The sequence below is a fragment of the Glycine soja genome, chromosome 20, assembly GCF_004193775.1.
Source record: "Glycine soja cultivar W05 chromosome 20, ASM419377v2, whole genome shotgun sequence".
Lineage (NCBI taxonomy): Eukaryota > Viridiplantae > Streptophyta > Magnoliopsida > Fabales > Fabaceae > Glycine > Glycine soja.
In genome coordinates, this window is record NC_041021.1 from 45,138,840 (window position 1) to 45,166,126 (window position 27,287).

The 27,287-nt window shown below is 33.6% G+C and overlaps 2 protein-coding genes across 5 annotated transcripts in view; both read left to right on the plus strand.

Annotated features, from left to right (window-relative positions):
• Window positions 1-1,494: 1,494 nt before the first annotated feature.
• LOC114403108 (U-box domain-containing protein 14-like) lies at window positions 1,495-5,730 on the plus strand. The gene is made up of 4 exons (XM_028365851.1): window positions 1,495-2,156; window positions 3,525-3,641; window positions 3,842-4,255; window positions 4,341-5,730. Exons 1-4 carry the CDS (start codon window positions 1,878-1,880, stop codon window positions 5,424-5,426), a joined length of 1,896 nt encoding a protein of 631 aa, XP_028221652.1. The 5' UTR covers window positions 1,495-1,877; the 3' UTR covers window positions 5,427-5,730.
• A 4,015-nt stretch (window positions 5,731-9,745) lies between these two features.
• LOC114403433 (exocyst complex component SEC8-like) overlaps window positions 9,746-27,287 on the plus strand; it is a 33,757-nt gene continuing 16,215 nt past the window's right edge. For 3 of the 4 annotated variants that reach the window (XM_028366400.1, XM_028366403.1, XM_028366404.1), the window contains exons 1-9: window positions 15,496-15,647; window positions 16,214-16,326; window positions 19,117-19,329; window positions 20,076-20,249; window positions 21,021-21,122; window positions 24,684-24,793; window positions 25,155-25,328; window positions 25,703-25,865; window positions 25,961-26,067. In XM_028366400.1, the coding sequence (XP_028222201.1) occupies window positions 16,285-16,326; window positions 19,117-19,329; window positions 20,076-20,249; window positions 21,021-21,122; window positions 24,684-24,793; window positions 25,155-25,328; window positions 25,703-25,865; window positions 25,961-26,067 (1,085 nt within the window). In that variant the 5' untranslated portion in view covers window positions 15,496-15,647; window positions 16,214-16,284. Of the gene's footprint in view, window positions 10,172-15,495; window positions 15,648-16,213; window positions 16,327-19,116; window positions 19,330-20,075; window positions 20,250-21,020; window positions 21,123-24,683; window positions 24,794-25,154; window positions 25,329-25,702; window positions 25,866-25,960; window positions 26,068-27,287 lie in introns of those variants that run through there. The other variant, XM_028366401.1, reaches the window with a different exon arrangement.

The window sequence follows — 27,287 nt, forward strand, 5'->3', positions numbered from 1 at the left end:
TAATTTAGATAAATCTATTATATTCCATACCTCTGTTACATTTTCATTAATCGTTGTATAAATTTTTTTTTAAAAATAATAATTTAAATAATCAAAACAATCAAAATCAAAAAACAACAACTAAAGTAAGAAAATTAAAAGAAAGTAAAATATCTAAATGGCGCTCCAACTAGAATGCAGGTCCCGTGCAACTTATATGTATATCTTATTCTATATTAATTCTATAAAAAAAGTTCTACATTAAAATATCTCATTACATAATTATAAAAAAAGTTCTACATTAAAAACCAATCTATTTCAAGAAGTAAAGATGATTAGTGTAAACTATATTTTCGAAGGCGCATGCTCCGATGGATATGTTTATTTCTTTGTGTTTGGTGCACAAATAAAATTATTCGGATATCACAAGTATTTTTGGTATTTTTAGTTTTTTAATATTCTGAATATTTTATTTAATTCCACGGACAATGACGATTAAAAGACAATATTGCTCTTGATGAAAGTTAAACATAACATATTTCAATCATTTAAGGCGGCTCCTTTCCAAGATCTCTATGTCATAGCTCCACCACCGCAGCGGACTCTGTCATCATCGCTCCTTTCCAGATCTTTGACGCCGTCGTTCTTCTCTAGATCTCTATGCTGCAACTCCGACATCATAGCTCCACCACCGCGGCTCCGCCTCTATATCTCTAATGAAGTCGCTCCTCTCCAAATCTCCAACGCTATAGCTCCGCTACAATCACTCCTTTCCAGATCTCTGACACTGTCGTTCCTCTTCAAATCTTTGACATCGCAGCTCCAATGTAACGGCCTATGAAGCATCGACATCGACACCAACACGTGGACACCTTTAATATCCAAAATATAAAATATAGTATGAGTGTTGTGTCGGTGTCGATCAGTGTAAAGATAAAGGCAGTTGAAAATGCATAAATTAGAGAAGAGGAGGTTGCAGCATATGTGTGAAGGGTAACTGCCCACCATTAGCAAAACACCCAAGACTCTCCAAAATTAGGTTCCCACCTAAAATGCTGTGACGGCTGGTGACTACATCCACCTCTTAATAGACAACCAATACTCCACAAATCATAAAAGGGAAAATTTATGAAACACAATTATGTAAATAATTTACAATTAAATAAATAATAACAACCAAGGGCCAAACAACTAAAAGAACCTTAAGACTATTAAAAAAAACATTTAACCCTTGCACAAGGTTCCAAGAAAAGAATCTAACTGTTCAAACAATATTCTTAAATCTATTTTGTCTAAAAAAATTTGACCATCATATACAAATTTATTTACTTGACCACGGTAACCTACACCCTTTTTGAATAATTTTTTTTAATACACACAAGTATTGTCTTTGTCCAACTAAGTTGGTTTTATCGCTCGAATTTTGATCACACACAAAAAAAACTTTCCCCACTTAAACTAAATTTCAGGGGGTAAAAACTAAAAAGAAAGACAAAAATGTTGCTAAACCACAATTTGATCAAAGGAGAGAAAGAGAACACCGTTGGTTCTATCATAGTGTCTGTCTTACCTCTTACCTACGAACGAGGCAAAGACCTTTTCAAATGGTCAAACGCAAAACCTCTCCATGTCTTAATCTTAAATAAACACTCTTTCTTCAATTCTTTCCAATTTCAATTCCATTCCTTTACTTTCATTTCATCCTCCACAATTTTCCAATTCCATTTCTCTTTCCCAAATTCTCCCTAAACAAGTAACACCAATAAACACAAGCTTCTCTCTTTCAGCTCTTGGAGGGTTTCAATTCTCCATTGTGATCCCTCATCTGGGTACCTTTCAAATTTGAGGCACCTTCGATCCTGTGGTCCAAGTTTGCAGCTTTGACTTTTTTTCTCAACATGGGTGGGAGCGAGAGCTCGAAGGGTGTGGTTATGGGTCGTTTGGTTGAGTGCATCAAGGAGATTTCTGGGTTGCCAGAGTGTCAGAACTTGTGCAAGAGGGTGTATGGGAATTTGGTTCGCAGGGTGAAGCTTTTGAGTCCTCTCTTTGAGGAATTGAAGGATGGTGATGAGTCCCTCAGCGATGAACAGCTTCAAAGCTTTGAGTCTCTCTTTGTTGCTTTGGATTCAGCTAAGACCCTTTTGAAGGATGCGAACCAAGGGAGTAAGCTTTATCAGGTATGGCTTTTTGGTTTTTGTGAAGCTCCCCAAGGGTTGAATTTTGTGTAGTTTTGGTGTTTTGCCTAAAGGGAATAAATCAACTCAGGAATGAATTTTGGGAATTAACTCAATTTTGTCCTCAACCAATGACTTATGTGTAGTTTTCTTATATAGCTTGATTATAATCCAAAATTAACTCAGGTGGCATCAAAATATCTAAGGAAACTAAATAATATGCCCAAGCTTTCTTTCTGAGAAAATTAAAATAAAATAGAAAAACAAGGAAACAGGGAAATAGAATTAGGATAGTATTACAATCTTAACACTTCGTTGGGCCCTTGTAAAGACTTAGTAGAGATGTTGTCAAGTTTATCCTTGGAACAAACATATGAGGTCTTGATGATGCGGAGACAATATTTTCTATAATAAAATGACAATGAAGAAATCGTAATCAAATTGGCAAAATAGAAATCTCAAATGTAGGAGTAAATGAAACAAGGCTTAACCAATACGCTCAACTTAGGAAGAAAAGAAAGAGAAACTTAACCACTAGCTAGAAGATACACTCAATCCTTAACCACTTAATAAAAGTAAATCAAACAAGGCTTAACCATAATAATTGCAGAAGCCGTCAATGTCATCAATTGATAAAGAGAGGTTTAACCACTATGTAAGGTAGAAAAAAACAAGTTAATATCAATGCTTAACCACCCAAAGCAGAAGCTGCTCACATCACATCACCAATGCTTAACCATCAAGGGCAAAAGCAAATAATGTCCAAATACACATAACCAAATATTCAAGACTTGTCATAATACGCAACAGTAGGAGAAATATTGAACTGAAGAAAACATTTAAGATCTTGATAACCTTGAGCCTTGTGAAATGTATGAAAGAGACCTTATAGGCAGTATAAACACAATGGCTACACTTTGGAATGGTAGAGAAGAATAAGATCTTGATTTGTAGGAGAGAAGAGAGCAAAAAACTGAGAAAGGAAAAGAAAAAGACAAGCTTTGATGGTCCTGTGCAGCAGAGGGAAAAACCTCTTTTCATGGTAGATGCCAATGCTCTAATCACACACACACACACACACACACACACACACACACACACACACACACACACACACACACACACACAGATGCTTAAAATTTAAATTCTAAAATATGCTGTATTCTTGAAACGAGGCCTTAGCTGTGCAAGTTTCTTCCGTGTGTACAGTGCATTAGCTGATATATGTTTCGTTGTGGACAAATATCATTACAATTAGAGTAACAGATTATAACATCCACAGAAGCTCTGTGCTTTCTGGTTCAGTTTTGTTACCCAACATGTTAGTTGATACTGACTGTTAATTTTTGTCAAATTAATTATGTGTCTCAGGCTTTGCGGAGGAATGATACAGCAGATAAGTTCCAAAAAGTAACTGAAAAAATTGAAGCTGTGCTCAGTGAAATTCCTTACTGCAAACTTGAGATATCAGAGGAAGTTCGAGAACAGGTAAACCTTTATCATACTATATTGGAAGGAGACCAGCAATGCTATATAGAATTCCATGATGATTCAAACTTTTCCCTTTTCCCTATTATTTCTTCTAGTCATATTTGATTTTTGTGCTTTTAAACTTCTTTATGTTTTTGGCAAAGAGAATGGGTGGCATCTTAAGTACGTTATTTTTCACAATTATTTTAATCCTTCAGATTGAACTGGTGCATGCTCAATTCAAAAGAGCCAAAGCTCAAACAGAATTTGCTGATATACAACTAGACCTAGATATGGCAGTGGCGCAAAAAGAAAAGGACCCTGATCCTGCTGTACTGAAGAGACTTTCTGAGAAGTTGCATCTAAGGACAATAAATGACCTAAGGAAAGAGTCTAGTGAATTACCTGAATTGTTGATCACAAGTGGTGGAGAACTAGGCGACTCTTTTGAAATGATCACATCCCTTCTCAGCAAACTGAGGGAATGCGTGCTCACAGAAAATCCTGAAGTTGGCACTGGTGAATGTGAAAAATTGTCAGTTAAGCACAGGTCTCCCGTGATCCCAGATGATTTTCGATGTCCTATATCTCTTGAACTAATGAAAGATCCTGTAATAGTCTCCACTGGTCAGGTATAATCCGAGATTATCTTTGTACGTGGGACTGTTCTAACGTATAAGTTATGATTATTCATAAACTTTCTGCTTTCTTTTGCAGACATATGAAAGATCTTGCATTCAAAAATGGCTTGATGCTGGTCACAAAACCTGCCCCAAGACACAGCAGACACTTGTGCATACAGCCCTTACCCCTAACTATGTTTTGAAGAGTTTGATTGCTTTGTGGTGTGAAAGCAATGGCATTGAGCTACCAAAGAAGCAAGGGAGCTGTAGAACAAAGAAATGTGGTGGCAGCAGTCTTTCAGATTGTGATCGAACTGCTATTAGTGCTTTATTGGATAAACTAATGAGTAACGATATAGAACAGCAAAGGGCAGCTGCTGGTGAGCTCAGGCTGTTGGCTAAGAGGAATGCAGACAACCGAGTATGCATTGCTGAGGCAGGAGCAATACCACCTCTTGTAGATTTGTTGTCTTCTTCAGACCCTCGAACTCAGGAGCACGCTGTTACAGCACTTCTCAATCTTTCCATCAACGAGAGTAACAAAGGAACTATAGTAAATGCTGGAGCCATACCGGATATTGTAGATGTACTGAAAAATGGAAGCATGGAGGCTAGAGAAAATGCAGCTGCAACTCTCTTCAGTTTATCGGTTCTAGACGAGAATAAGGTGCAAATAGGTGCAGCTGGAGCTATCCCTGCTCTAATAAAGTTACTTTGTGAAGGTACTCCCAGAGGTAAGAAGGATGCTGCTACTGCTATCTTTAACCTATCTATTTATCAGGGAAATAAAGCAAGAGCTGTAAAAGCTGGTATAGTAGTCCCACTGATACAGTTTCTGAAGGATGCTGGGGGTGGAATGGTAGATGAAGCACTAGCTATTATGGCAATCCTTGCAAGCCACCATGAAGGCCGGGTAGCGATTGGTCAGGCCGAGCCAATTCCTATTCTTGTTGAGGTTATACGAACCGGCTCTCCACGCAACCGAGAGAATGCTGCTGCTGTCTTGTGGTCACTATGCACTGGAGATCCGCTGCAATTAAAACTAGCAAAAGAACATGGTGCAGAAGCAGCACTGCAGGAGTTGTCAGAAAATGGAACTGATAGAGCTAAGAGAAAAGCTGGAAGCATATTGGAACTCTTGCAGCGAATGGAAGGGGTTGATAATCTGCAGAATTCATAGTCCCAGTGTTGCTTCGCTATATAGCTCATAGATGGTCTGAAAATTATGTATTATAAACCATGCCACGTTAAAATAGTGTATTCATCTTTTTTTGTTTTAAATGCTGTGATGTGTTAAACTGTGCAGGAACTTTGTATTATGTTTGGTTGTCATTTGTCTGTATAGGAAATGCTGTAAATTGCCTATTGAAGATGCTATGCAAGGATTATAAATGGAATAAGTTTCTGCCATTGTCTGTCACCGCAAAGTTTGTAATTCTTGGAACTTTCTGTCGTAGTAAAAGCCAACATTTAAGGCTGTAAAATTGCTAGTGGAGATATAGTATTCTCATGCTTGTTCGATTGATATATTACCAAGCCTGGAATCGTGTCCACGCTCTGATCAAACCATACTTGGAATTCATCTTTATAAGTTCATTAATAATATTATGTGTTATCGTAGTAATATTTGTAAAAGTAAGAAAATAATAAGAGCATGATAAGAACTTATCATGCTTCATATTGTAAGAGTAATGACCACATGTGTTTTTACTCTACAATTTTGTTCAAATGTGATTAGGATTTCTACACTTCATATTGGTGAATTTGATCTTTAAACTTTACAATACATGTGGATTTAATTCTTTTCAACTTAAAAAAATATAATGAAATTTTAAAGGAAGAATTAAATTCACATATTTTTTAAAGTTTGAAAATCAAATCCATCGATATGAAAATATAGTTACTTTGATCATGATTGACCAAAAGCCTAAGAAATAAAAGCATTTTTTCAATCTATTTATCTTATCCTATAACCAAGTGGACCGGACATCAAGTAAAGATATAAACGTAAAAGCTAATTATTAATGTTTATTCAACGTAACTCGCAATCCATTGATCATGACATAAAATCCAACACATTGCAAGTGTGTTTAGGTTCACATTAAATCATCCAAAATCATGCCAAAATATTAATTAACACAATTTTAAGTAAACAATTACATTTAATTTCACAGTTAAATCCAACATTGATTAAGTTAAAAGTAATCTGAGACAACTTTTGTGTTAAATAAAAAGTTTATATTAAATTTTACCACTTCTAAAATTGAAGCATCCAAACTCTTCAAAATTAGAAATAAGTCCCCTCATACTCTGAAGAAAAAAATAAATTTCAAAATTCAAAACTCTGAAGAAAAAAAATTAAAATTTCCAAATAGAAAGGTCAAGTATTAAAGAATAAACGGAAGTCATTGGATTCTTTAAACCCTAAACCCATTAACAAATGTAATTTCAATTAATATCATTTGATTCCGGTTAACTATATAGTTACTCAGTAAATATATTTAACCGAGATACTTGCTCTCAGAAAATTTAATTGGGTATCAAGGAAAAAAAATAAACTGAATATTTTGAAATCGTAAAAGGATATCTTCTTCACCAACGAGAAGAGTGTACAAAACCTACGGGTTTTCATATGCAGTTTCAAAGGGTTGCACTATAAAGGAGAGACCATAACCACACAGAACAAGAGCAATAATATCAATTCAGAACGTAATAGAAAACCAACACTGTACCCAAAATGTCACACAGTAATTCAAGAAACAAAGTAAAAGAGAAACACTCTTATTGCAAATGTCACAACGGCATTAATTAACAGACAAAGGGGGAAAAAAATCAACACTACTTTTTATGATCATTAAATGTAGAACAATTTAAATTCCTAAGATATCATTGTTCTTGAGGAAAACACTCGTCAAGAGCATCTTAGATTCTAGAGAAGCCTTAAGCAAATTAAAAACCTGACAACCTGTTAAGAACAAAAAGACATTATCTGTTATCAAATAGACCTATACAATTATTGAAAGTGTAGAAGAGAATTTTTCACACATAAAGATCTCCATGTACCAACTCATGAAGGATCAACATGATTTTATTTAACATTAGCATCATTCATCTCTTCACCATTTCTAGCTTTGAGAATTTGGTGCTGACTCCAGCCTGACTCTTTTACTTCCAACTTTTGTAGAGGTTTGTGACTTCATGTCTCTGGATGCAGGAACATAGCCATCTTTACTCACCTTCACAATAAGCACCAACTCCAGCAGCACATCGTTTCATAGAGTAATAGGATTTGACTGCATACCACCAGTACTTTCTGAGGCTGGTTTTGGGGGACCATGGATTGGAGACTCATGTAATGAAATTCTGCAATGATGGTTGCATAAGCTGTTCGAATAAAAAAAAACATAAAATTCTGCAAGTTTAGAATGATTCATGTAATGGTTCCATTCACAAAGCGTACCTGGATGACTGGATTAATTGTCTACTTTCGTAATTTCCACGTAAAAGTGTAATATTAGCTGGGTATCTGTGAAATTACAGAAAAATAAAAGGATACATAAATTTTAAAAGAAAAAGATAACCATAAGAATCACACACCAATAGTTGCTTCTCAACAAAAGACAAAAACTATACAGCAAATGAAAGTGCAACAGATCAAGTGTAGAAAAATACTTTCGTCGCAACACATTTGAGCTCCAAAAGTGATCAATGAAATATACAAGTTTACAACCACTGTTTTTGGGTGCCATGCTAAGCAGTAGATGAAATGTTTAGAGAACAGCCAACTAATTAATATGCTAATGTTTGGCCGTCTACGTAAGAGCTTTTGACAAATTTCACAAGGCCAAGTCTTTTTTGGATGGTGTGTTGGGACTTAGGGTAGCTTTAAACAATACATTTGCACAGGTTTGGAAGTTTCCAAAATCAATTTTATTTCTTCCAAGGAGAAGAAATCAAGAATTGCATGTCCATTTCAAAAATCTTATTAGATACTTAAATGGCACTCACAAAACAGAAGAGAAAACAGAAAATAAATGTAGAAACACTGCTAGCACTTCAAGGGTTTGCTTCCTTCCTTCCAAAACCTCTTACTTGCAACTTGCCTGCCTCTCCCTTATTCATTACCTCCTTTGTAAATTGAAATGATAGCTGACCCCCTGCCTAGACTCCCTATGCCACTTAACATGTGCGCTGGTTGGTTACAATTCAGATTCCCAACATGAATCATACATATTTCGTTCCTTTCCTACATGACACTAGTCCACTATTACCCTTCTTTTCTTCCTACTGTGCACCCCATCCCCAGGGGATCAAATGGTCTAAAACCAAAAATCAAGACCACAATTATTGCTCCTACGTTGAAGTTGAGTACAAAAAGAGAAGAATAAATGAACTTTGTAGTTTGTATGGAAGAAAACCATTTAAAACTAATGCTGAATGATTGATTAATGTGATCATTCATAAAATTGCACCACTGCAAATGGATGTAAGCTTCCCAAAGTCAAATATGCTAGCAACCAAAGACTGTTCGGAAGTATCATAAGCATTTTGATTTTAGAAGCTTAGTAGAATACATTTACTGATTTACCGTGTAAATGTTTTTTTATGCCGGCAAGATTCATGATTATTATAATAATTATTTTAAAAGTCATATCAATATAATTTCTAATCGACCAAGTGTAAAGTATTCTGAGTGACCATGTATCAAAATTATAAACTTTGATACCATGGGGAATAAACCAAATTTATCTTAAAACTCTTCTTAAATGTCTCCAAAGCTAGGACAAATTCAAGTGATAATCTTATTAACAATACATGTAAAGACAACAAGAAGTCAAGAGTCAAGACAGATGCAAGCAAGTAATAAAAGAACATATATAGCTAGCTTTTAGAAGTAAAAGGATGGTGAAAACTTCAAGACTATTGTAACCTAGATCAACAAAGTCTCCCTGCCATGCATTTAGGAAAATATAAGACTCCAAAACAGATATTAAATCGTCAAAGTTAATAGAAAAAAAGTGTCAGGCACATGACCCCCAGTCTAGAAAAGTTTCATATAGATCATGGAATTGACCATGAATATCAGCACAAACAGTGACTGGAATATTGACAAGCTGCACATTGGACTCCTCAATAAGAATCTCTTTTACCTGAGGTATTTGAAAACAATGAAACGTTTGTCATGGATTCATTAAAAATAAAAGAATATGCAAGTTAGTATAAAACATATTTTAATAACGCCAAGGTGCACAAATGACAAACCTATCACTAGAACTACAACAAAAGTAGCCCTGAGAACAAAAATACAGCAATAACAAAACTGCACCCCTCCTAAATGAGTTAATTTAAATATAATATAATAAATTAATTAAACATTATTAATCTAATAATCCAGTCAAAAGCACTTTTGTCTCTCTGTTTGAATCGTCTGCATCTTCTTCGTACCGCAACGTAAACAGAAATCCAAAACCAGGGACCCTAAATTCCCAACATAAACAGAAGAAGTCCAAAAACACTCGATGGAAACTAAAAGCCTCACGGGTGAACCATATCTTCACGCTCGATGACTCCATCCATCTTAGGTAGTATATAATAGTTTTAATATTATTTATTTTACAAGTTAGAAATCCGTCGAAACATTAACGAACTACTCGAAAATGCGTCGAAAGAAAACCACTCTCACTCTGTCTCTGTCTCCCTCCGAAATTCGAATTCCAAGCTTCAAAACTATGGCAGCAAACATGCATACGAACCTTCACTTGAAAATCAATGGCATGGAATTCCCTGTTCTCCTCGGGGAATTCCCTGTTGACATCCCAAACCCTAGGCTTCCCGCCATTATTCAACCGTTCCAAAACCAAATTCTTCCCATTGCAGCTCAAGAGAACGATGCGGTATCCTCCACCACCTCTGATCACCAATGAGGTATTTTTCCCTCTCTAATCTTTCTCTTTCTATAGTTTAATTAGATTTATCACACAAAGGTTACAATTTTTTTTGTTATTGAACAGAAAGTAGCTTCTTGCATTCGTACGTATATATGCAGCACAGAATCATCGTAGGGAGGGTTAAATTAACCCGTTTTTCAATTTATTGCCGTAAGTAAATAGGATTCAAGCCATTTTATCGACATCAGTATTCTATATTGAAAAAATCTAATAATTTTATCGAAATCATTTCATTTCCGTGTTAATACAGTGATAGAAAGAGTACTACAGACATCTAGTCTTCAAACTATTCACTTTAAACCGTAATAGTCCAAAATTATTGGTTAATAGAAAATTATAGTGGGTTACCAATAAATTGTGAAATGCTATAGTTCTTAAATATTTTTTCTTAAATTATTGAAAAAATTAAATTCATTCAGAAGTAATTCTTGGGATTATACACATTTGATTAGTTATAACTAAAAAGTGCAGTTTGGTTGATCCAATATATGCTGTCGCTTGACTTGACTATTGATAGATTAGTTCTAGACAAACATTATTAGTTTAGTTTTGTTATGTTCAGTTCCTTTCTTATTCATATGTGGGTGAGGGAAGAAGGGATTTTTTGTTATGGCTGCAGTTTTCTGTTTGGGTTAGAAACATGTAGCAAAGCAAAGGAGCAATTAGCACTGCTGTTGCTATTGTTCTTCATGTTTCTGAGCTTATTTACTTTTTCTGTACTTAGGCCATCTCGTATGCTATTTCTAATCCGAGTATGGTTTCTTTGAAACACTAACACATTATTATGAACTCAATCTGTGTTTAAGAAGCTTAACTTTTTTTGCTTAGGAAATGCTTCAAATATTCTGTTATAGTTTAAATTTTGATATTTCATTGACATGTTGCCATTGTATTGGAGAAATTATGGACATTTAAATATTTGACTTGGGAAAAGAAAGCAATGTGGCAAAGAGAAATAGAATTGCTTCTTTGTGTTAGTGGTCACAATGCTGAATTAATAAGCAATATTTTCCACATCAAAGAGAAATAGAATTGCTTCTTTGTGTCGGTGTTCAACTCCTTCAATTTGGTGATTCATCTTGAGAATTTTCTTTTTGTGATTCTTGTGGATTTATTCATAAATAAAGCTGTCGGAAATGTTCCCTAAATGGACATATTGAAGCTCTTGTTATCCACTTTTTTAGTTGTCTGTCTAAAGGAGTGGAGTGGCCTCCTCTGCCAATATGCTAAGATGGAGCTGCCATGCATATCAAACTCTTCTTATTCAACTGCTCATTTTAATTAGTCTTAATTTTGATCATCTTATTTCCCAAGTGGTGTCAAGATGTTGCAACACTTTATATATATCATAGATAATGTTTGTGTGAGAGTGACTGAATGGGAGTGAAAGAGAGAGAAAGATAGTCATATTTCACATGTTAATTTTTTTGGTAAAATTACATTTTTGGTCCCTCAATTTATCTTCAATTTCGATTTTGGTCCCCCTTTAAAATTATTGACGAATTTTGTCCTCCTATTTTATCCAATCACGCAATCTTGGTCCCCAAATCCAGAATTGGACATTGACTGTTACAAAGCAATGTTGATTGTCACGTGTCACGTTCTTATTGGATGATGACTGTTGCATGTCATGTTTTAGATTAGGCTTTCACCCAACCTAAAGCTCATAAGGTGTTTTGGTAGTTGCCTTGGTTGTCACTCTATTTAGAATGTAAGCGTCTTTAGTGCCTCTCACTAGAGTGACTCTCGTAAGTAAGTTAGAATGACAAATTATGTTTCTTACCATATCCTTAAGAGTTCTATTTTATCTTTCAGCCACACCATTCATGCTAGGTGACCGTGACATGGTGTACCATGAGACGATTTCACATTCCTTTAGGTACCTGGCAAAAGGCCCTGGACGTTATTCACTTGAACCGTCATATCTGTCATAGTATTCACCACCACGGTCAGATCTGACACTCTTGCTTCTTTTGTTGAGTTGATTTTCAACTTCAACTTTAAATATTTTGAATACATCCAAAGATTGTGACTTTTCATGTATAAGAAACAAGTATGCATATCTGGAGTAATCGTCCATGAATGATATAAAATATTGTTGACCATTCCATGAAGGTGTATGAAATGGCTCACAAATGTCCGTATGTATCAATTCCAAGACGTCTGTAGCCCTAAATGCACCTAATTTCTTGCTTTTGGTTTGTTTACCTTTGATGCATTCAACACAAACATCAAAGCTTGTGAAATCAATGGAATCCAAGATTCCGTTTGACACAAGTCATTCAATTCTGTTCTTAGAAATGTGACCTAAGCGCTTATGTCATAATGATCCTGAGTTTGTATTATCAATTTTACGCTTAGTAACACCACGTAGGATTCACCATAGAAAGCTACAGTATCAAGTAAATATAGATTATCATTAACCAAGAGTGACCTAGTTCCAACAATATCTGACTTAAAAGACAATCTGAATATATTATTTCCAAATGAACACAAATAACCCAATTTGTCCAAATAAGAAACTGAAATCAAATTCTGTCTAAATGACGGTACAACAAAAGTGTCTTTCAAATCCAAGTAAAAGCCAGTGCACAATAATAATTTAAAATGACCTATGGCTTTCACCTCCACCAATTTATCATCTCCAACATAGATTCATTTTGGTGTGATTAATTTTCTTACGTGTATCTGTTTATATATATATATATATATATATATATATATATATATATATATATTATATTAAAAAATATAATTATAATGATTTCATCATCTATTAATGCACATATGGTGGTATGGTGATCTGCAGGTAGGTATTCCTTTTTGCATACTTAGTTTTATTTTTCTTCATTTTGTGTGGTTAGTGTGTTGAATATCCTTTTTTGGAAAGTAAGTTAGAATAGTACTCACTACATTTTGAGATATTTATAGGTATTTTTCTAGCCATAAAAATGAAAAAATGTTAAATTATAAAAAAATATATTTAACTCTATTTTTATATTAAAAATATTTATGATATTTTATAAACATATTTTTATTTCTTTATTATTATTTTTACTTAATACTTGATCAAATAAGAAAAAATAAAACTTGTCTTTTTTTATTTCACTTTTTCTTCTGTGAAATAATTTTAAAAAGAATTCACTTCTTTTTTCCTTTCTAAACCAAGCATACCCAAGTGTTAAAATATAGGTTCTTTGGTATCTAAAAATATTATTGAATTGGTATATTCACCGAACCAACAAGCTAGTTCCCACACCTTTTGTAATATGGACGACGGTTAAATTAGTATCTTAGTTCTTTAATTTAGTTTTTTTAATTTTTTTTAGTTTAATTTGGTTCTTTAATTTTTAAAATTGATTCATTTTGATCATTTAGTTTTTTCTAATTTGATTTTCTAATTTTTAAAATCAATTCATTTTTTTAAATATACATTTTGAACAATTTAAAAACACTTAGTGATAATTTTGAACGGTCATAGAATGATTTATTATTATTTAAACTAAATAATTAAATTAAATCGATTTAAAAAAATTAAAAAATCAAATTGAATTAAAAAAATTAAAGGATTAAAATAAATCTAAATAATAAATTAAAATAACAAAATACCATATTTTAACCTATGGACAATAATGGTTAACACTTAACATGCATGCAGCCAGCTTCTATCGAAAAAACATCCATGTACCCTACAGGATTGGAAAAATTAACAAGGGAAAAAGATTTCATTTAAATAACAGATATTGTATCTCGAGTCTTTGACTACATTATTAATTAATGTGAAAGAGTTATTTTAGTTTAATAACAAATTTTAGGTTGAGAATATGTAATTATGTTAAATGTGAAAAAATAATTTTATTAATTAATGTGAAAGAGTTATTTTAGTTTAATAACAAATTTTAGGTCCAAGAATATGCAATTATATGAAATGTGAAAAAATAATTTTATTATTTATAATAATCTTATTTAACTCATAAAAAAATGTAATCTAAAAAGAAAACGTACTATATCTTATTGACTAATGTGTACAAAGATAGAGTAATTTTTTCTAATTATCATTTAGTAGTATAAATTAAATATACATAAAACAATTTTAATGATTAAAAATTTAACACAAAATTAAAGTGCATAACATTGTAATCGGATGACATTTAAATATACATAAAACAAATTTAATGATTAACAATTTAACACAAAATTCAAGTGCATAGCATTGTAATTGGATAACAAATTTATCCAGATTTACCTCAAATACCAAATAAAATTCAACATTATGGGATTAGAACCCTTGGGAGATCATTTCTTGCTTGTGTCCGGTGGAATATTTACTATGAGTTTCATGTCAATTGATCATGCATTTGATAACAACAAATAATGTATTATAATATATATATATATATATATATATATATATATATATATATATATATATAATTTAAGCATTTTTTTTTAAATTCATCACAATAAAAAATATATTCACATTCATTTTTTCTTATGATTATCTCTCTAGTTCAGCCAAAAATAAGCTCTCATTGATATTTTGTCTAATGTCAAAGTGTTGGTTTTTCTTTTTCTTTCTTTAGCCTTTAGGACATGTTTGACATTTCAAACAGTTTTTTTTTTAAAAAAAATTGGTTTGTATCTATCTTATATGTGTTTATTTGATCAAATTAAATTATTTGATAAATAAATACATTTTATTAATTTATAATTTACAAGCTATTAGTTATTTCAGTTGATTTATAATTTATTTTCTTGCCTTTTATCTTTATTATTAATATACGTCATTTTTATCGTCTTTTTTCTTAACTGTTTTTACATTATTCTTTTGAATCACTTTGATAAATTTGATTTTTTTATTAAAAAATATATATTTAAAATTTATTAATTAACGAAATATCAAAACTATAATTATCTAAAATGTATTTCTGCCAATTAAACAAATTATTTTCTTATAAAAAATATATTTTCATGTCATTTCATTTTATTGATTATTTTAAAAATCAATTTTATAAAATATTTACAATTTAATAAATTAATTTGTAAATTGTAAATTAGCATTTTTTCTGAATAAATTGTAAATTAGCTTATAAACTTTAAACTAGTTTATTAGCTAGTTTTCAGACTACAAAGATAAAACTTAAAACTCCACATAAAGTTTTTGAATATTTTTTTTCCATTCATATGTACATAATTAATTAAATTAAAAAATAACAAAAACTCAAAAAAAGTTGTAAAAAATAAATAACAAAAAGAAAAAAAAACATTTTCTGTAATAAAAAAAATATAAAAACGAAAATGTTACCTTCATTCCTGAAGCCTGTGTTTCTGTTCGACTGTTCCTCACGCGCTGTCTCCACCTTCTGTGCCGTGCATCGTCTTGAACGCTCTGGATTAGTCGCCTTCTGAAATTCATCGCCTTCGATTTGTTCCTCCCACACCTCCAGCTCCAGGTTCGATTCGCGAAACCTTCGATTCACTGCGCACAAACTGAATAATCTCAATTTCGAGCTCAATTTTCTCGAGATCTTCCCATTTTGAATGCGTATTCCGAATTGTTACTAGCGCTTTTTTCCCCCATAGTTTTTCACTCTGAATTTCGAATGCTTCTGTGTTGTTGCACCGCATGTCTGTTTCGTGTAAGTGAATTGCTAAAGAGCTCAACTGTAGTGTGCGCGTGACAGGAAATCAGGGATCTGCTTCTGTTCGTAGTAGTTGAATCGTGTTTTTGGTGTTTCAGTTAATATCTATGCAGTAATGGACAACGAGAAATAAGCTCGAAATTGAGATTCAGTGTGTGCTCGGTGCAGTTTCACCGCGCACATGTTGAACTCTTGTTTTTTAATGTTGTGTAATTTTGCTTAAGAATTCCCATTATTCATTTCCAGTTAAAGTCAAGAGAATTCTTATTATTTGAGTGCAATTGTGTTTTTTTTATTAGTAGATAGTACTTGACTTTTATGTCAAAAGAATTTGAGTTTTTTTATTCTTTTTTAACTTGTATATTCAATCATTGCAGTTATAGTTGCGGGTTGCTGGCGCAAGTGAATCCTATATTTTCATGGTGTGTGGAGACATTGAAGACTCAATATGGGAATTTTTGATGAGTTACCTTTGCCTTCAGAAAAAGCTGTAAGCTTTACTTTGTTCCTTTTGAGATTTGTATTCATGATGAGATAAGCAGCCGTCTTGGCTGAGGTATCTTCTGCAAGTGGTTCAATTTTAAGATCTTTTGGGCTTACTGCTGTGTGGTGCTCATAGATGACCAGAATAGTTGTGTGGTAAAAACTCACTTGCTTAGGTTGAACAAAATTGCTTTATTTTCTATGATAAGGTTGTATTTTCAATCTATTTCATCCTGGATTTTGACAAAACACTACAACAATGCTTTTAATATCCCAACTTTAAACAGCTCCAAACCAATGGAGCAGTAAAACCATCAGGCCCATGCACCTTTTAATATCCCATTCCATGCTTCAAACAACCTTTCTGAGGTATTTCAAACCTATGTACTTTTTCTGGAGAGATTGGATAACCTTTAATATGTGGCCTTGTTGTACCTGCATCCTATTTTTCTTTAGCTAGTTGGCTTTGAGTCTTGTGAATCATATGGTGTCATAAAATCCTTCAACTCTTGCTGTTTCACATTTTATGACTTGTTGTAATAGAACATTTTCTTGATGATGTACTTCATTACATGTGAAGTTCTAATACTTTAGAAGATGATAATGTTTGCAATCAACACAAATACTCCCTTGGGCATTGTTGGAAAGTTGCCTTAATTGCGATCACTCCTAGCCCACCTTAATTGAAGCCTATCAGATTTTGTTACCAGTCTCTCGAAAAAGGCTACTTATGAAGGGTTTGACCAGTAAGGATGTGAAGTGTCGTAGTGTGTAGCTGTTGGGACATTGGCTCTTAGGAGGTTGAGATCCCACATTGACTAGAGATAAGTCCTAACCATGGCTTATAAAGCTTAGACAATCCTCACCTTACAAGTCGCAAGTCGGTTTTGTGGGGTTGACTTAGACACTAAGCCTAAATTATAAGAGAAATGCGTAGCTGGTATATGATGCAAAAGAATAGTGTGATGCTGGGTTTAAATTGGTGTAACACATTGTAGTCCTGGATCCTCAAAGAGACTAGTTTCAAGTACTTTTTTTATGGAATTATTATCTTTATTTTCCGTTTTACTTGTATTCACCCACATATTTTAGTCTGAAATAATGATACAAATCAAGCATTTTACCCTAGATATATACTGGGCAATGGCATCAGGATAACATCAATTTACAATTACAATTTGAATGTGTGATCATTCTTTTTAAAATGGTCTAACTATATGTATCTGTACATATACTAACTGTGTGTCGTGTTTTAAGCATTCTTTGAATGATTTATTGTTATTCATACTGAAGATGTCTTGACTGTAAACTTATAAGTTAAAAGTCTAAATCATTTGCTCTAAAGCTTTTGCTGTTTTGGACTTATGGTATTTCTTCTGCACTAAGTCATGCATACACTGTATACTCATTCATGGTAATCTGAGGGATTTTCTGCAAGTGGTTCAATTTTAAGATCTTTTCTGATGTGTGGTGCTCATAGATGACCAGAATAGTTGAGTGGGAAAAATTCACTTGCTTAGGTTGAACAAAATTGCCTTATTTTCTATGATAAGGTTGTATTTTCAATCTATTTCATCCTGGCTTTTGACAAAACACTACAACAATGCTTTTAACATCCCAACTTTAAACAGCTCCAAAACAATGGAGCAGTAAAACCATCAGGCACATGCACCTTTTCCCATTCCATGCTTCAAACAACCTTTCTGAGGTATTTCAAACCTATGTACTTTTTCTTGAGAGATTGGATAACCTTTAATAACTGAGCTTGTAGTACCTGCATCCTATTTTTCTTTAGCTAGTTGGCTTTGAGTCTTGTGAATCATATGGTGTCATAAAATCCTTCAACTCTTGCTGTTTCACATTTTATGATTTGTTGTAATAGAACATTTTCTTGATGATGTACTTCATTACATGTGAAGTTCTAATACTTTAGAAGATGATAATTTTTGCAATCAACACAAATACTCCCTTGGACATTGTTGGAAAGTTGTCTTAATTGCGATCACCCCTAGCCCACCTTAATTGCGGCATATCAGATTTTGTTTCCAGTCTCTCGAAAAAGTCTACTTATGAAGGGTTTGATCAGTAAGGATGAATGAAGTGTCGTAGTATGTAGCTGTTGGGAGCTTGGCTCTTAGGAGGTTGAGATCCCACATTGACCAGGAATAAGGCCTAAGTAGGGCTTATAAAGCTTGGGCAACCCTTACCTTACAAGTCACAAGTCAGTTTTGTGGGGTTGACTTAGGCCCTAAATTATAAGAGACATCATGTAATGCATAGCTGGTATATGATGCAAAAGAATAGTGTGATGCTGGGTTTCAATCAATGTAAGACACATTGCAGTCCTGGATCCTCAATGCTGGGTTTCAAGAATTTTTTGTTATGGAATTATTATCTTTATTTTTCATTTTACTTGTATTCACCCACATATTTTAGTCCGAAACAATGATACTAATCAAGCATTTACCCTAAATATATACTGGATAATGGATACATCAGGATAACATCAATTTATGATTACAATTTGAATGTGCGATCTTTCTATTTAAAATGTTCTAACCATGTATTGGTGCATATATTAACAGTGTGTCGTGTTTTAAGAATTCTTTGAATGATTTATTGTTATTCATACTTGAGATGTCTTGACTGTAAACCTATAAATTAGAAGTCTAAATTATTTGCTTTGAAGCTGTTGTCATTATGGACTTATGATATTTCTTCTGCACTAAGTCATGCATACACTGTATCCTCATTCATGGTAATCTGAGTCTCCATGCTCCATTTTTTTTGAATGCAGTATTTGAGAGAAGACCTCTCTAGAATAGATGAGAGTTGGGTTGCTGCTCGTTTTGATTCACTACCTCATGTTGTTCACATTTTGACATCAAAAGATCGTGATGCTGCCGCCCAATTTTTGAAGGAGCAAAGTGATATTATTGAGGAGGTTGTGGATGAAGTAGTACATTCCTACCATAGTGGCTTCAACAGAGCTATCCAAAACTATTCCCAGGTTTCTCTAAACTTCATTTTCTGTGATCATTTTCCATTGAAAATTCTGGGTGTTTGATTATGTGTATTCATGTATCCAGCGACAGTTGATAGTTTTCCTCCAAATGTCAAGTTTATATCATTGGCTAACAATTTTAAAAATTTAAAAAATTGTCAGCATCTTTCTTTCTGATAATTTTTAGTTATAAGACAAGGAAAATAGCAAATTATTTTCTTAATTATAATAATAACATTTTTTGTACTTGGCTTCATTTCAAGCATTTGCGGGTCATACATTTGTTGTTTTTAATTCCACTGCTCATGTTTACTGTTGTTTTTTAAATGTATTATATACCATTACATTTTCTCTTTCCTGTCTTGTTTATGACCATTTAATCTAGTTTTTTTTTTTTTTTTTATTGTTTCTCTATAAAATTACAATCTTAAGACACTTTCTTTTATAGGATCTGGAATGCAAGGTTGAAATATGAGAAACAATCTTAACTTGGATTTCTTGTATTTTAAGAAATTAAAGTCGAGAAGGAATTATTAGATGTAAATAGAATGAAAGACATATTATTTTACATTTTAATAACTAATTGAAACTGTTAGTGGTTCCTAAATTTTCTGTATGACGACTTGAAACAGTTTCAATGATAACTGGATTTCTTCGGCTTCTTCCACCTTTCATCTTCTTTAACTGTAGCTGAATTATGACTACTAGCACATCATTAATTTCTGTTTAATTAATATTTTGTTTATCTCCAGATCTTGAAGCTCTTCAGTGAATCCACTGAAAGTATATCTGTCTTAAAAGTAGATTTGGGAGAGGCCAAGAGGCGCCTTAGTGCCCGCAATAAGCAATTGCATCAACTATGGTATCGGTCAGTCACACTGCGGCATATAATATCCTTATTGGATCAAATTGAAGACATTGCTAAGGTCCACCCTTAATTTTAGACATTTCTGATCCACATGTGTGATTTTGGTCAGTTAATGTGAATAAGGCAATCTCATTTCCAAGGTTTAAACTTATGCTTGCTTGCTCTGATTTTCTATGCCCTGAGTTGGAGTTCCTTTGAGCTACTTACGCAGTTTGTGGTATGAAGTAAACAGATAAGTGCATTTGCATGATTGCATTTGCAGTTTTGGTATTTATATAAAATGTTCCTTTAACTGCTAAAGAATAAGTAATTATATAAACTGTTTTTTATAATCTGAAACCTGCAGTGATTTTCAATTGTCAAAGAACTACTTGACCTTAAAACTTAGTTCCTTAAGTCAGAGAACATGAATTGCTTGCTTTGAACATAACAACTTATGTGAAAGCCCATTGGGCTTGGAATGGAGAATTGGAGATAAAGTAGAGGCTAAAACTTATGTTACTAAAACTTTGTACTATTATGCATTTAAATTCTAATTATTAGACTGGTGATGACAAACGACTATAGACATTTGGTCAACGGTGTTCTAATACTGTATCAAATAACTACTTGACCTAAATGCTCAAGCACTGAAGAGCACCCATAATATCTTTTGAAAAATATCTGATGAGAGCAAATTATCTGTGTGCTTGTATACATTTTGTATGCACAATGAGATTTCTGTCTAAGTTTTTTGTTTGAAAAAAATTTAGCACATGCTTTCTTTTCAATTACTCTCTAAAATAATCAGTTTCATAGAGGGTTTTGATTCTGAAGGTCTAAGATGCAGGTTCCGGCTCGCATCGAGAAACTCATTGCTGAGAAACAATTTTATGCTGCGGTTCAATTGCATGTGCAATCAATACTGATGCTTGAGCGAGGTCTCCAAACTGTAAGATTTAACTTACTATCATTATCCTATTTTCAGCATGCTTTGCTTAGAGGGCTTCTATAGTTCTAATTTTTGTTTCTTTTATTTATGTGTTTTCGTAAAAGAAGTTTTTTTTTTCCCCTCAAAGTAAAGGGAATATACTTATCTTAAAGCCAAAAACAAACAATGAGCCAGACAGGCTTAAGGCCTATTTGGTTTGAGATTTTTTTTTTAATTTATTGTTCATTACAAAAATGTCATCTTGTTTTCAAATATTTGTACAAGAAATGATGAAGAAAAGGTGGAATATTTTGTAGTTATTAGTGAAAACAGCAAATTTATTAAATAAGAGGCCTTAAAAGTTACAAGTATACAACAAAGCTGTGATGGTTCTCTGCATATTAGAAATGAATATTCCCTTAAAATGAACATGACTGTGAGCAAAGCACTAGAGAGATGATGATAATAATCCTTTTCTCTAACTAACATATGGAAGGGTGTCAAGAGAATGTTCTCTGATAGTTTGATTAGGAGTGCAGTTACTCTATAAAATACAAAGGGTCTAGTAAAGGAAAACAGGCACACCCAAAGGTTTTAAGAAAGTGATAATCAGGCTCTTTATTGAACAAGGTGACAAAAGGAACAACAAATTTAAAAGTAGTAGTAGGTAGCCTGTTAATTAGGTAAATAGTTGTTGTAAAGGCATAATCCCAAAACTGTAGTGGTAAAGAAGCATGATGCAGCAAAGTTAAACCCAAATCAACTATGTGTCTGTGGTTTCTCTCAACCACACCATTTTGATGATGAGTGTGAGGACAGATTAGTCTATGAGAGATACCAAAGGAAGCTAGGAGATTAGAGAAGGGTCTGTATTCACCTCCGCAGTTTGACTGAATACTCTTGATCTTAGTATTAAGCTGTAACTCAACCATTGACTTGAAATTTTGGAAAACAGAGATGGTTTCACCCTTGGACTTTATAGGAAAAATCCATGTGTACCTAGAGAAAGCATCAATGAAGGAAACATAATATGTATAACCAATATGAGGGAACATGTGAAGGTCCCCACAAGTCAGTGAAAATAAGTTCTAAAGGTGAATATACAGGAGTAGAATTGTGAGAAGGTAATCTATGAGCTTTACCCATACAACAAGAGGAACAAAATTCTGTGAAGCTTTTATTCAAATGGGAAATGTTACAATGATTAAGAACAATTTTCATAACATGATCATTTGGATGCCTTAACCTAGCATGCCAAAGATTAGCAACATTGGAAGAAGAAACAATAGATTTTGAGCCTGTTAGAGCTATTATTGACATTAGCAGTTGAATAAGGGAGGCCAGCATTTGTAATAGGGACAGAAGTAGACATCAACAGGGAAGGATTGCCTTGAAGTTGAAGATTGTGAAATGAATAAAGGCCATTAACACCCACAACTCCTTGAAGGAGGACCTTTTCTGTCTCTTGAGATTTGACAAGACAAACATGAGGATGAAATTCAAAAAACATAGAGTTATCTTTGACAAACTGACTCACACTTAACAAAATTTTCAAAATAGAAGGAACATGTAACAATTTGCAAAGTTTAAAGGTTATACCAGTGTCATTAGGAGAAATAAAGGTTGAGGAACCAGTTTTATAGATACTTAAACCTTCACCATTGCCCATGAAGATCTGATTTGGGCCATCAAAATGAGTGAACTGCTTAATATTTTGAGAATCACCAGTAACATGAAAATTGGCTCCAGAGTCAGGTATTCAAGTAGAGCCAGTTGGACCAGTTCCATGAGAGGTCGAGTTCGTGAGCATGGTACTAGGTTGACTGTGACCCGAATCTGTTGACTTAGAATTGGGATTAACCCAAGTGTTGGAGGTTCTAGGTGGACCAGTAGAATAAGGAATAGGCTGCATCGTAGTAGGATCAAAAAAAGTTAGAGACTCTTGTGGTTGAAAGCTAACATCAATCCTGAAATGACAAACATTAGCAGTGTGCCCATATTTAACACAAATTTAGCATTGGAAGTTAGCAAACCGGCCACCACTGCGGCCTCTGCCGGAACCACCACCACCGCGTCCAGTACCTCGATCAGAAAAGGTACCACGACCACTGCTGCGGCCATACGAGTCTCGATAATCACCATTTTTGTAGGTGTTTGGATGCAAGTAACCTTGAGTGTAGTTTAGCGACGCAGAATTGATCGTCTGAGCATCTCAAATGTAGCGTGTAAGGTGAGTTTCATGACCATAAAGAAGAACTTCAATTTCGAGAATGGATGGAGTACGTTTCTTACCCTCGATAATAGAGATGATTGGCACGTAATCAGATGGTAACTCTTCGAGGAGCGCATCAACATACTCCTCGTGATGAACAGGAACGCCCACACCAGCTAATTCATCAACGTAGCTTTGATTTTGCACAAGTATTCCTTAATCGATTTTCCATCAAGACTGACCGCGTGCATGGTAGAACGAAGTTGCCGCGCACGAGATTTGATGTGAAGGCTAAAGTATTCATGGATTTTGTCCCAAACTTGATACGAATAATTGGAACCAAGAACTCTTGACAGCACGGACTTCGAAAGTGTAGATTGTAGCCAAACAAGAAGCATTTGGTCTTGAACCTCCCAGGTTTCATACTCAGGGTTGACTCGATCAGCGATGTGATCGTCCTCGGTGAGGTAACGCGGTGGAACGACAAGATTAACAACAAATCGCTGCAGCTTGTGCGATTTGATCACTAGCTCAACGTGTTGACGCCAATGCAGATAATTGGAATCATCAAGTTTCTCTGCAATTGAGTTGGGAAAAGATTGAGAAACAGAATTGGAAGGAGTGGAAGCCATGAACGCATAGTAGAGAACCTCGCAGAAGAACTATGCTTACGAAAAAATGGCTCTAGATACCATTTTCGATAAATTGAGAGAGAGAAATCGAAAAAGGATATAACTGATATTATTGATCTGAAAAGTTAATTTAGTTAGTTGCAACTGAGGTATTTAAAGACTTCTGAACTGAGAAACTAACCATAACTAACTCTAACTAATCCTAACTAACTTCTAACAAAATGTAACTACCTGGGTGCTGTTAGTGAAAAACTAACAGCCCTTACAATTTTTATACTGCTGATTAATACTAGATGGGTGCTGTTAGCAAGAGCTAACAACCCGTACAATCATGAAACAAAACTATTTTCACAGTTATGTATTTACATACTCCAATAATTCCTAAAATTAAGTGTTAATGATTCCTGCACAATAAATACAAAACCATACAGCTGGCCTAATCTCCTAATTATAGTATTTAGTTCTGTCCATACAAGGAAATATTCTATTCAGGCCTATCCTCAAAGAATCTGCCAAAGGGCAAAGGGAAGGCTTAAAGAATTCGTTTGTTTAGTTTGCATTGAACTTGCACTGAATGTGACTATTCTACATCTCTTGTCTAGAGTTTTGTTGTTTGATTACTTTTTCTTTGTTTTCTCTCATTGTTCATACTTCATATTTTTCCACTTATTTAGTTGTCTTTATGAACATTTCCATCAGCTTTTTGTATGTCATAATTATTTTTTATATGTGGCCCAGGTTGGGGCGCTTCAAGATGTCCGTTCTGAGTTGACGAAGTTACGTGGAGTCCTCTTTTATAAGATTTTGGAGGATTTGCATGCCCATTTATACAATAAGGGTGAATATAGGTATTTGTTTTTCCCTTGAGGTCTAACCTTAATCATCATGCTGTGAGATACTGGATTATACTCTTCTGAAATGCTTTTTATGCTGTAAGCTGTAGCTCATATTTGCTGCATATTTTTTGTCATGTGGTTTCTTGCAAGCTCTGAAGCTCTATTTTCTCTTTAGTTACTTCCTCTTATATTTTGTTTGCATATGTTTTTGTGTGGAAACATTTGGATGTCATGGAGAATGTTCCAGGAGCGTACAAGTTCAACAAATTTTTAATCTGACCAAGTAGTTTAAAATATATGTATTCTTGAGTTTTAAGTTCTGCGATTAATTTATTTTCTGAAGTTAAATGTATTTGAACTGTTATTTGTACAGTGCTGCTGGCTCAACTTTGTTAGAGAATGATGACGAATTACCAACTACCACTGCTGTTGCACTTGCTGCACATAATTCACAACCTCTGTCTCGGAGAACAAGATCGCTCAAAGGTGACAATCAGAATAGTCTCCAGATTGATGGATCATATAGGCCAGCATCTATGGATGGAGGGTAATACTGGTTACTTGAATTTATCAGTATTTTTACCATTTTTCTACTTGTTTTGTACTACATAAATCGTGTTACTGATTTCCTATTGAAGCTTCATACCTTTTTTTTTTAATCTTTGAGTGTGTTTTGGTATGTGATTACTTTTTTTCCTCTGTCTCACTACTTTCTGAGGTTGATGTAACTGTCTGTTTTCCCAATGTGTACTTTAAGTTGAGCCTTGTTTACTTATATTAAATATAGCATTTAATATTAATTTAGAGATAATCTCCCAATTTTTTCCCATAATGTATGTTTGTGTTAGTGTGCGTTTTGCGATTCTGGTTGCTGAATATACTTGTATACATATATTAAATACCATCAAATGTGTATTTCAGTTCTTTTGATGGCCATGATGAGGCAGATTCAAATGAGGAAGCTACCTTAGATGGGAATATGGCAACAGCGAGAATCAATGGTAATGATATACCAAAGGATTCTAACAATGCTCTTCGTCAAATGCCAACATGGCTCTCAAATTCGACACCTGATGAATTTCTTGTATGAGCCACTTAATTGTATTAGATTCACAATGCTTCTTGAATTATGGTGACTTCTACTCTTTTGAACTGATGTTCTGAGATTCTTGTGCATAGGAAACAATTAGAAAAAGTGATGCTCCGCTTCATGTGAAGTATCTCCAGACCATGGTTGAGTGCCTTTGCATGCTTGGCAAAGTTGCAGCTGCTGGAGCTATTATATGGTTTGTTATCTTCATAATATTTTATTTTATTGAAAGCCACTCTTATTGTAATTTTATTCACAGGTTTTTCTAGCATAAGCATCAATATTTTCTTATTTTGCACATCCCCTGCATTTGTATTATTTTTCTAACTGCATTTCATAATTGCAGTTTTGAAGATTTTGGAAATGCTTTTTTAAATTAAGCTCCTTTTCAAACTAACTTGCACACTTCTGTTGCTATCATCATCTCTGCTCTCCATCTGAGTTTATATTTTATATATGTTCAATCATCAACACCATTTCTGCAAATTTATTTTCCATTTATCCTATTTAAAACAATTAACCATTATTTGTTTTTTTCTAAGCCTTTTATCATTGTAATATCATTTTTCCTTTTATCCTAAACAAGGACATACTGTTTCGTGCAAACAATACTTTATAGATGCTGGTACCCTCCCAATTCAAAGAAATGATGTGAATTTTGTAGCTGTTGGTCTTCTATATTCTCTTAAATAGCAGTGTATCTAAAATTCTGATATTATTCTTTGCTTTTTATGAAAAACTATATTATATTATGATCAACATAATGGTGATATCTTGTGCTAGTGTTTAATAGTCTAAGAATGCTATCACTGAAGGAAGATACATGTTAGATATTGTGCAATAGTCTGCAAATGTATGGAAAGAAAGTTTGGTGCAATCCTAATTGTTACTTGTTTGGGTTTCTTTTCTTTCTGTGTATGTGTTCTAGACTTCTAGTGGTTTGTTTTTGGACAAACTTGAAATTAAAATGCAAATCATCTTATTGGTGCTAAAGAACTGTACTCAAAGCATGTCATAGTCAAATTTTTTCATTGCATCTTTACAGTGCATTGCACAGTGGTTTTGATGTGTCTGGGTGTTACTGGACATATCAATCCTCTCTTCTACTTGGCTGATCAATCTTCAATTCAGATACCAAAAATAGTCATACTCTCTTGTTTGACACATTTGGAGCTCTAGTCTTAAGTGCCTCAATATAAATGTGGAAGTTCTGATTATATATGCTTCCTAAAACGAGTCAACCTGAACAAGGAAAGGATTTTGTATTGACTAATTATTGGTGATCCAAATATTGTTGTGATAACATGCTGCTAAAATGAATAAGGATATTTGAATTGTAATTTTCTTCTTCTGTTATTACTTCCCTATTATTATTATGTCTTTGGGTGTGTGTGTGTGTGGACTGTGTATGTCTCA

Coding starts and splice junctions, on each gene's coding strand:
- LOC114403108 (XM_028365851.1), top strand. CDS start 1,878: ATGGGTGGGAGCGAGAGCTCGAAGGGTGTGGTTATGGGTCGTTTGGTT. Junction 2,157..3,524: donor AAGGGAGTAAGCTTTATCAG/GTATGGCTTTTT, acceptor TATGTGTCTCAG/GCTTTGCGGAGGAATGATAC. Junction 4,256..4,340: donor TAATAGTCTCCACTGGTCAG/GTATAATCCGAG, acceptor TTTCTTTTGCAG/ACATATGAAAGATCTTGCAT.